This window comes from Notolepis coatsorum (assembly GCF_963971535.1).
Source record: "Notolepis coatsorum genome assembly, chromosome: 9".
Taxonomy (NCBI): Eukaryota; Metazoa; Chordata; class Actinopteri; order Aulopiformes; family Paralepididae; genus Notolepis; species Notolepis coatsorum.
In genome coordinates, this window is record NC_140173.1 from 11581631 (window position 1) to 11592244 (window position 10614).

The window sequence follows — 10614 nt, forward strand, 5'->3', positions numbered from 1 at the left end:
ATTTTAGAATGATGATCAGTGTGACTGAAAAAGTATAGTAATATGGTTTATTTGTATTGGGAAAGATACAGACTAGCTGGTTGAACAACAGGGCTGTACGCTAAGCTTTTTCACAAGGGGCACACTTGCCCCTAAATGAAAAATTTAAAGGCACAGAATATTTTTTTAGGGACACATTTTTTAATAACAATTTACCATTATAGTGCAAAAAAATATGTTCCTCCTGCCTCATTACTGTGGTCCTTTTATTTAACATTTAAGTGCGTTTGTTTTCAGGTTTGTATCTTTTATAATGAACCAACTGAGAAAGTGTGTAAATCACTAATAGAACAAGAACAACAAACTGTGTGTGTGTGTGTGCGCGCGCTTGTGTAGTGCTCCTTGAATGAGATCACCACAACACACACACACCATTGCATTAATCAGGAGGACAAGAAACTCTGCATACATTTGTTTATAAATAAAATGAATTATTATTATTGTAAATAACCCCATGAAAGGTTTATTATTTTTATGGGTAATTACCTGCTTCATATTTGTGATGTTACTGGTTTCAGGGTGTGCCTAAAGTGATCAATGTGTTGGGCCGTTTATAGAGATCTATGCCAATTGATGTTTATGTATATCCGGGACTTTTTTTTATAAGAATTGAGAGGCCTACTACGGTATTTGTATATGTGACCTTTATTTTGAAAACCGTGTTGCGACGCAACCTTGTTTAAGTTTGCGCTTTTGACAGTGAAATGTTCAGTTCAACTTAGCTGAAGGAAAGACTCTAATCAAAAAGGTTTAATGGACCTGTATGAGGCCATAGCTCTTACGGTGGGACTTTATAGAAGAGGAATGTAATACTATGCAAAACGAGAAATAAACAGTGATTTTACCAGCAGTAAGTTGCAAGCCACTTTCATACGGGGAACCGTGACTGACAATTATTACTATTATCTTATTTGCATATTGTCTCATTATTAGATAGATAGGTTGATACTTTATTGATCCCCGGAGGGAAATTTAAGTAGACAGTATTTAAGTATTGAAAAACGTCCTAATAGTGGGCGACTCACCTAATGCATGGCTGAACCTGAACGTTAGAAGTGTGTCCCGTCATTGCAATCATCACTGCCAGATCCGACTTAATTTCACCGGCTATGGTCTCTTATCATCTCTCCACATCGGACGTGGTTGTCATAAGATGGACTGATATCCGCTCCGTTCTTCTTGCAGAGCAAAATTAGTGGCTTAAACTTATTGAAATTAAGTTCTTCTTTGGCGATGCAACATTCAGTTTCGATTCGATGGTTCGCTAGGAATTATGGGATTTGGTGTTGGATGTATGGACTCTACGCAGACGGGACATGGTATTTAATCGCACGATAGACTACAACTACCAAGTATATAGCGTGGCCCAGATTCACGTCACACGCAAATATTTTTTTCCCACACAGGCTATCGCAGTAAGTTCATTCATTGCCGACAGATTTTTTCATAGCACCACGACATTATGTCGCACTGTACAGCCCTGGTTGTAGGCTAATGTTTTACTATTTGTTTTATCCAATTTGTATGGATTAATTTAGGAGTGAAATGCGAATGAAGGGTTGAAATCACTACTCGCAAGGTTTCCCCCCAATATTATTGTCCACTCGCACGGGTCAAATTAAGGGGCAATTTGCGATAATCTCGTCGCAGTGTACAGCCCTGTATGTGTGGTAATAATGCAGATATTGAGTGTATTTCTGTGAAAATGCGCACGGCGCACGCCTCTGAATCCAACTAAAGGGAAAACGATCGCTTCCACCCCGCGAGTCGCACAGCTACGTCCGTTAACATGCGAGCGAAAGTGAAGCGCTGGTCGCCCGCCTTCGCGCGCGACTGGTGTGTTTGCGGCTTCAGGTGTGTGCTCTGGGTGAAGCCCCCTGGCGCGGTGGGTCACGTTGGAGCGTGAGGCTTCAGGTGTACGCTCTGGGTGAAGCCCCCTGGCGCGGTGGGTCACGTTGGAGCGTGAGGCTTCAGGTGTACGCTCTGGGTGAAGCCCCTCTGGTGAAGCCCCTGGCGTGGCGGGTCACGTTCGAGCGTCAGGTGGATGCTCTGGGTGAAGCCCCTCTGGGTGAAGCAGCCCATGGCGTGGTGGGTCACGTTGGAGCGTGCGTCTTCAGGTGGTGCTTCAGGTGTACGCTCTGGGTGAAGCCCCTCTGGGTGAAGCCCCTCTGGGTGAAGCCCCTGGCGTGGTGGGTCACGTTCGAGCGTGCGTCTTCAGGTGGTGCTTCAGGTGGACGCTCTGGGTGAAGCCCCTCTGGGTGAAGCCCCTCTGGGTGAAGCCCCTGGCGTGGTGGGTCACGTTCGAGCGTGCGTCTTCAGGTGGTGCTTCAGGTGGATGCTCTGGGTGAAGCCCCCTGGCGTGGTGGGTCACGTTCGAGCGTGCGTCTTCAGGTGGATGCTCTGGGTGAAGCCCCTCTGGGTGAAGCCCCCTGGCGTGGTGGGTCACGTGCGAGCGTGCGTCTTCAGGTGGTGCTTCAGGTGGATGCTCTGGGTGAAGCCCCTGCCACACACCTCACACTGGTACGGCCGCTCGCCCGTGTGGCTCCGCAGGTGCTTCTTCAGGTGCCCGCTGTGGGTGAAGCCCTTGCTGCAGAAGGGGCAGCTGAAGGGCTTCTCGCCCGTGTGGATCCTCATGTGGATCTTCATGTCGCCCTTGCGGCTGCACTCCTTCCCGCAGACGTGGCAGCGGTGGGGCTTCACGCCCGTGTGGCTCGCCATGTGCTCTGTCATGGCGCTGTTGCTGATGCAGTGTTTGCCGCAGACGTGGCAGACCCGGGCGTTGACGTGGGTCTTCAGGTGGACGTCGAGGTCGGCGCTCGACTCCATGCCCTGTCCGCACACGCCGCAGTGGATCTCCGTGTCCTTGGAGTGGACCCGCTGCACGTGGTTCAACAGGTGCTGCATGTAGGAGAAGGACTTCTCACACAGGTGGCAGCAGTGGTTGGGCTTCTGAACCGAGTTCACGTGGGACAGTTCCGTGGCCGTCCGGGGGGGGGGGACGTGGGACCGCTGTCTTTTCGCCGTCTGCGCGTTCTTTGGTTGAGGAGGGCTATTTAAACACGACAGGGGTCCTCCGTTCTCGCCGCCGTCCTCCAGGCGGTCTCTAGTCTGCTGACCCCGGGGTTGTAGAGACGAGAGAGACGCGTCGTGGTCGTCGTTCACCCAGGGAGACGACAGCGGCGGCAGTGTGAACCGGATGATGTTGGGGTCCTTAAACTCTGGGAGCTGCTGCCCCTCCTCCTCCTCCTCCCGACTGGTCCTGAGCTCCTGCTGCTCCTCCTTGATCTGCGGCAGCGCTGGCTCCTCCAGGCCGAGGTCTCCGTGGCTCCAGTCCTTTCCACCGTACTGTTGGTCAGGGAGGGTCTCGAAGACGGACAGCTGTGTGGCTCCTAGGAGAGGAGGGGGAAGACATGAGCAGGCGTGAGCATCTGTGATTGGAGGGGGAGCACACACACACACACACACACACACACACACACACACACACACACAATCCAAACAAGGCTTCAATGTGAACATTGCTTGTAAATTGTCAGGTCATACATTTAATAGATAACGACTTTTACTACGAAAAGCATAGATTCCTGGAAAAACGTGTGACTCACAAACAAACTATATAGAAGAAGGGTCAGTCCGCCACATTGGGATTCATAATTCATATAGGAAATTAATTGCTGGTGTGCCCAACCTACACAATCAATACTCAACCGCTTAGTATGAGGTTGGGAAATATCATAGGCCAGAAAACAAATAACCACCACCATAGAGGCGAGACTCGGGGGAAAGACTTCAAAAGTACTAAGTAGTTTGTCATCATTACAGTGCCAAATTGCAATATTCACTCAATCGTGTGGAAAGGGCAATGTTTACAATCCCAGTACTGTCTGCATATATTATCTGTGAGACTGTGACGTAGCTGCATTTTGCAGGTGACCTGCCATGCCGAAATAAGTGACCTGGCGGCAGGTGACATCAATCAGGGGAACCCCTCATTTCGCACGGCGAGTCACCTGCCAACGCAGTCATGACACAGATGACGCCATATTATGCAAAGTACTGGGATTATAACAACAATGGCCCTTCCACAAATGATCGAGTGAATAATTATGGCAATTTACAACTGTAATGACAAACTAAGTAATTTTTAAGTCTTTACCTTGAGACGAATATTAGTTTAGTGTCCTACTAGTTTAGTAGAAGTTGGTTATATAGCAGCTACACTATATATTATATATATATATAGCAGCTATAGCCACACACCTGCTCTCTGTTGCAGAAGAACATCCAACAGCCTCCTCTGACGTTCTATCTCCTGCTGAGAGCTGCACACCTCCTCCTCATACTTCACTATCGTCCTCTCGAACACCCGGAATATCTCATCAGCGGCCGCCGTCAACCTCTCGTTCACAAACACTCTGAGTATTTGCGATTTAGACATTTTAATAAACAGTCAAAGGTGTTTGATGTGACTGTCGTGTCCAGGCCTCCTGTTAGCTTGACAAGCTACGGAAGTAAACACAAAAACCGTGGATCTTCTTCTGTGGTGGTTTCCCTTTTTTCGCCAATCACAGAGCCACGTAGGCGGGCCTTCCGCTGTAGCAGAGACATTTCTGTATTGTATTGTTGTTTGCTGCCACCTGCAGGTCACAATGCGCTTTACATGTGCTCCCTCCATGGGCAAATACATGACACATACACAAGTCATTCCTATACGTTTTACACATCTGTAACCGAGAGATTTGAAGTTTGAGTTTACAGTTCCATGGATAAATTATTAGTGAATGGACACTTAAGAAAACCCTTGTTGGGCGGCTGAGTGGCGCAGTGGGCAAGGCGCTCACCACTAACGCAGGAGATGCTGGTATCGAGCCCAGCTCTCTGCGTTGCTACCGGCTTGGCCGGCCGTCATACTAACACAATTGGCAGTGTTAGATGGTGGGAAAGCCGGTGGGTGGGGATTGGACGTTGTGGACAGCGACTCCTACAGGTCGGTTGGGTGACGCCGGTGCGGCGGAAACAGGAAGTATCGGGGGCAGCGGTGAGCCTCTCACGCGTTACTCCTCGCCACTGAGAGTTCGAGCTGCTGCGGTGAAAAGATGCGACAGGCTGCCTCCTCGTGTACCGGAGGGGACACGTGATGCAAGGCTTCTATCCTCACTACAGCCGACCAGTGGGAGGCATAGTCTAGCAACGTTCAAGACAGGGGAGGGAAGAATTGGATACACAAAATTGGGATGGGAGAAAAATAGAAAATGGGGAGAAAAAGTGGATAAAAAAAAAGAAAACCCTTGTTCATCATGATATAAATCTGAATTTACTTGTTACTACATGGGAAAGGTCTACACAACAGTAACATAAAATAAATAAAGTATGTAGAGGATTACAGACTGCCGTGTGTAGAATTTCTTAATTGATATAGACAATCTGCAGTGATGATACATAACAATAAAGCACAGCCATCGTCACTACAAACTGTAGCTCCAGGGAGTTCTTTTATTATTTCATTTGGAGGACTGGTGGTAAATGGTGTTTCTGAACGAGCAGAGAGAAATGCACCAATCACAATGGAAAGCAGATCAAATGGAAACACGGTAGCAGCATTTATAATAGATTACTATACAGTTATAATGCGCTACAGTATCCTTCTACCAATGTACTGCCCCACCACCCACCCCCGCCCCCCCACACACACACATACACACACACACACACACACACACACACACACCAAGTCCATTTTAATCCACATCCCTATTGCAGGTGTCCGGTCTACTAGCAGACAAGAGCAAGCCTCTCAAGATCATGTCAAGCTCTGTTCATCTTGTTAATTTTTTTTGACTGAACTAAATCAATTTAAACCATATGTTTGGGGACATTGGACAAAAAGTATTGAGATAGGCTTATACATTTTCTACATTAGAGATTTAACATGCTTCTGTGACATGATCTAAAATGTAGAACATGCAGGAAATCAAGTCACTTTTTGTTTTGATTTCTGGCCTGTTACATGTCTCTTGGTATCAGATTTGAGTATTAGGGAAATTCTCCCATACATACCTGTTTTGACCTGGTATCAGACCTGATTTAGCCTGGTATCAGATCTATTTTAGCCTGGTATCAGATCTGTTTTAGCCTGGTATCAGATCTGTTTTAGCCTGGTATCAGATCTGTTTTAGCCTGGTATCAGATCTGTTTTAGCCTGGTATCAGATCTGTTTTAGCCTGGTATCAGACCTGCTTTAGCCTGGTATCACATCTGTTTTAGCCTGGTATCACATCTGTTTTAGCCTGGTATCACATCTGTTTTAGCCTGGTATCACATCTGTTTTAGCCTGGTATCAGGCCTGTTTTAGCCTGGTATCAGGCCTGTTTTAGCCTGGTATCAGACCTGTTTTAGCCTGGTATCAGATCTGTTTTAGCCTGGTATCAGACCTGTTTTAGCCTGGTATCGGACCGATACCCAATGCCAGTATCGGCATTGGTGTATCTCTGATGGCTAACTGTTCCCCAGTGCACACAGAAACCGTAGATAGGGTAACAACATATCCTCTTGTATTCCACACAAGGTACCAAGAGAAACGCGTAGCTATTTAGCGCAGAATATCTGTAGGCTATTCTTAGTTTTCCGGGGGGCGGACACACACAACAGCATCACACAGACTGAACTGAATATAAGGCGGCATATATTATATAAGAATGTCAACGACGATGTCAATTCACCAACGACATATTCAACTGCTGATTGGGGCGGGGACAGTCAGAGTGCGACGCCATGTGGCGCACCAGCCGCGAGGTCTGGGTGAACCCTTTGTCGCAGAGCTGGCAGCGGTACAGTCTCTCGCCCGTGTGACTGCGTATGTGCTTCTTCAGGTGGCCACTGTGGGTGAAGCTCTTGCTGCAGTACGAGCAGCGGTAGGGCTTCTCGCCCGTGTGGATCCGCATGTGGATCTTCAGGTCGCCCTTGCGGCCGCACTCCCTCCCGCAGACGTGGCAGCGGTGGAGCTTCGCCTCCCGGTGGCAGGTCATGTGCGCCGTCAGGATGTGTTTTTTGGCGAAACACATGCCGCAGACGTGACACGTGTGTTTGTCCTCGTTGTGAGCGTCCAGGTGGCCCGGCGTGAGACTCTCGGGGGACTCGAGGCCGTCCCCGCACACCGTCTCCTCGTCCTCCGCGTGGGCTTGGCGAAGGTGTTTCAGTAGAAATCCCTGGTACTGGAAGGTCTTCCCGCACACTTTGCAGGAAAAGCTGGTGGGTTTTAGATGCGTCGACTGCACGGGTCCAGACCTCTGCCTGTTTGCTATTCGCGTTTCCTTGGATTCCAGTGCGTTTGATGCGATACCGACCTGGGAGCCTCCGCTCTGCATCTCCGTCACAGTTTCACTCCTTTGAAATCGAGGTTGCAAAGGTGGAGTGGGGTCCTGATCACAGTCACTGTTAGCGACGGGAGAGGAGGGCAACACGAACTGCATGATGTCGGCCTCCTCCTCCTGCTCTTTGAGTCGTCCTCCCCCCTGACCCGTCCAGAGGTCCTGCTGTTCCTCTTTAATGTGTGGAGGCTCAGGTGCCGCCTGGCCCAGACTGGGGATCCAATCCTGCTCACATTGTTGTCGCTCAGGGCGGCTCTTCTCTTCACAGACAGGGAACAGCGAGATGTCTGTGCGAGAGGGACAGAGAGGAGAACGCATTATTCACAGTTAAAGTTCACTCCAATACAACTGCTTTAGTAGGTTAACAATTGGTTATTGGGGCGATACAGTCTCAATAACCCAATGAGCATTAATTTAAAAATAGCCAATATCCACCAGCAACTGCAGCAACCACAATTTTATTGCACACATTTTTTGTATTGGATTCTATTATATGTTATATGTTGTACCAATTGCACATCGTTGCGGGCAAGACCACCCGCATTTCATTGTATATCCGTATGCCGTGACAAATAAAACTCTTGACTTGACTTGAACTGACCTCTCTCATGTCCAGTTGTCCATCTCCCCTAGCTCCACACCCCCCCTCTCTGCACCTCTCTCCTGCTTCCATCTCCCCTAGCTCCACACCCTCCCTCTCTGCACCTCTCTCCTGCTTCCATCTCCCCTAGCTCCACACCCTCCCTCTCTGCACCTCTCTCCTGCTTCCATCTCCCCTAGCTCCACACCCTCCCTCTCTGCACCTCTCTCCTGCTTCCATCTCCCCTCTGCTGCCGATATATCAAAACTCATCCGGAAATCCAAGCCATCCACCTGCCAACTTGACCCCCTGCCCTCCTCCCTGGTCATAGCCCCCCCCCCTCTCTCCTGCCCCTTATAACTGCAATCATCCATTCCTCCCTCACCTCTGGTTCTGTCATCCCTCAAATCCGCTGCTGTAACACCGATTCTAAAGAAACCTGGTTTAGACCCCAACATTTTCAATAACCTCCGCCCCATCTCCAACCTACCATTTCTCTCAAAAATCCTGGAAAAAGTAGTGGCTTCTCAGATTCATGCTCACCTCTCCAACAATAACCTCTATGAACAGTTCCAATCTGGTTTTCGCCCCCGTCACAGCACAGAAACAGCCCTCCTCAAAATCACGAATGACCTACTGATGGCAGCTGACTCCGGACTATTATCCATCCTCATCCTCCTCGATCTAAGCGCCGCATTTGACACCATATCTCACTCCACCCTCCTTAACCGACTAGCCTCCATTGGAATCTCCCACACATCCCTAGACTGGTTCCACTCATATCTCTCTGGCCGTACTCAGTTCATTCAGCTAAAATCATTCACATCCATCCATCCCCCCTCTCCTCCGGTGTTCCCCAGGGCTCTGTCCTTGGCCCTATCCTCTTCATCATCTACCTCCTCCCACTCGGTCGGATTCTCCGTAAATACAGCATCAATTTCCACTGTTACGCGGACGACACCCAGCTCTATGTTTCCTCCAAACCCACTTCCACCCTCCCTCCCTCTTCCCTCTGTGCCTGTTTACAGGAAATCAAATCCTGGTTCACTTCAAATTTCCTCAAATTAAACAGTGACAAAACAGAGGTAGTCCTCATTGGCTCCAAGTCCACACTCACCAAGCACCCCAGTTTCACCCTCACCATAGACAACTCCTTGGTTTCCCCTTCCCCCCAGGTCAAGAGTCTGGGTGTCGTCCTCGACAGCACCCTTTCATTCCATTCCCACATCAATAACACCATCCGGTCCGCCTACTTCCACCTTCGCAACATCAACCGCCTCCGCCCTTCACTCACTCCCAACAGCGCCGCAATCCTGGTCCACTCCCTCGTCACTTCCCGCTTAGATTACTGCAACTCCCTTCTCTTTGGTCTCCCCCACAAACTCCTCCATAAACTCCAACTGGTCCAGAACGCTGCTGCCCGCATAATCACCAGAACCCCTGTCATCAGTCACATCACCCCCGTCCTACGCCAACTACACTGGCTTCCCATTAAACACTGCATAGACTACAAGATCCTCCTCCATACATTCAAGGCCATCCACAACCTCGCCCCTCCATACCTGTCCGACCTCCTTCACATCAACATTCCCACCCGGTCCCTCAGGTCTGCCTCCTCCATCAACCTGACCGTCCCCCCAGCCCGTCTGTCCACCATGGGGTCAAGAGCCTTCAGCTGCTCCGCCTCTGGAATTCCCTCCCCCCCGACATCAGGAACATTGACTCCATCATCCCATTTAAAACCCACCTCAAAACCCACCTGTTTAGGCAGGCGTATGTCTGATTTTATTTTGTCTGATTTTATATTTTTTATATTTTAATAGTTGTGATTGTGAATTTAACTGTTTTTAAATTGTTGTACGGCGACCTTGAGTGCCTTGAAAGGCGCCTTATAAATAGAATGCATTATTATTATTATTATTATTATTATTATTGTGTATTTCTGAAAAATATCTAACTGAATGTTGTTGCTGCTGTCAGGTCACAGTTTGTATATCTTGTTTGCATTTCGGACATAATTAATTTCAGACATCTACTGGCATCATATAACTGAATGTTGTTGCTGCTGTCAGGTCTCAGTTTGTATCATATAGTTGAATGTGTGTAACTTGACAAACCTGCTTGTTGCGGTTTCAGAGCCAGATGATCCAGAAGTCTTCTTTGACGTTGGATCTCCTGCAGGGAGCGGAACGCCTCGTCTTCATACTCTGCTATCGTGTTCTCAAACACACCCAGTATCTCCACAGCAGCCGCTGCCAGTCGGTCGTTGACAAATGCTTTCAATAGCTGTGTTTTAGACATTTTGGGCCGTTTGTTGTTGTGTTTTGACAAGAGGCCGACAACAGGTTAAGCTCCCGGAAGGTAAACACATCGACGGCGCTTCCGGGTGCATCTTCTCTCACGTTCTTCCGGTGTTTGCACCACGCCGTGCAGCATTACCGCCACCTACTGGACTCTTGTTGTAAGTGAATAAAGGTGACTTTGACTCAACTTTCTGAACATGTCATCGTGCCATTTCCTTGTTTTGATGCTTGCCAACTAAATGTAAATATTGGTCGGGTGCTGTCACCCAGCCTGGGATTTCCACTGCCCACTTTGCCTAATTGCTTGTTAATTATATACCCACGT

The 10614-nt window shown here is 48.7% G+C and overlaps 2 protein-coding genes across 2 annotated transcripts; both read right to left on the reverse strand.

The window, feature by feature from the left end:
- Positions 1-2399: 2399 nt before the first annotated feature.
- LOC311234140 (uncharacterized protein) lies at positions 2400-4477 on the reverse strand (the record flags this gene model as incomplete). The annotated part of the gene is made up of 2 exons (XM_084321256.1): positions 2400-3428; positions 4300-4477. The coding sequence occupies 2 exons, from the start codon at positions 4475-4477 to the stop codon at positions 2482-2484; spliced, it is 1125 nt and encodes a 374-aa protein (XP_084177382.1). The 3' UTR covers positions 2400-2481.
- A 1264-nt stretch (positions 4478-5741) lies between these two features.
- LOC311234316 (uncharacterized protein) lies at positions 5742-10293 on the reverse strand. The gene is made up of 2 exons (XM_084321455.1): positions 10104-10293; positions 5742-7693 (listed from the first exon to the last, which is right to left on the reverse strand). The coding sequence occupies exons 1-2, from the start codon at positions 10285-10287 to the stop codon at positions 6750-6752; spliced, it is 1128 nt and encodes a 375-aa protein (XP_084177581.1). The 5' UTR covers positions 10288-10293; the 3' UTR covers positions 5742-6749.
- Positions 10294-10614: the final 321 nt, after the last annotated feature.

Bases quoted from the DNA above. Each gene is read 5' to 3' on its own strand.
- LOC311234316 (XM_084321455.1), bottom strand. From the start codon at position 10,287: ATGTCTAAAACACAGCTATTGAAAGCATTTGTCAACGACCGACTGGCA. The intron at 7,694-10,103 runs GTTTGTCAAGTT...CCTCTCGCACAG, and splicing joins TCTGAAACCGCAACAAGCAG to ACATCTCGCTGTTCCCTGTC.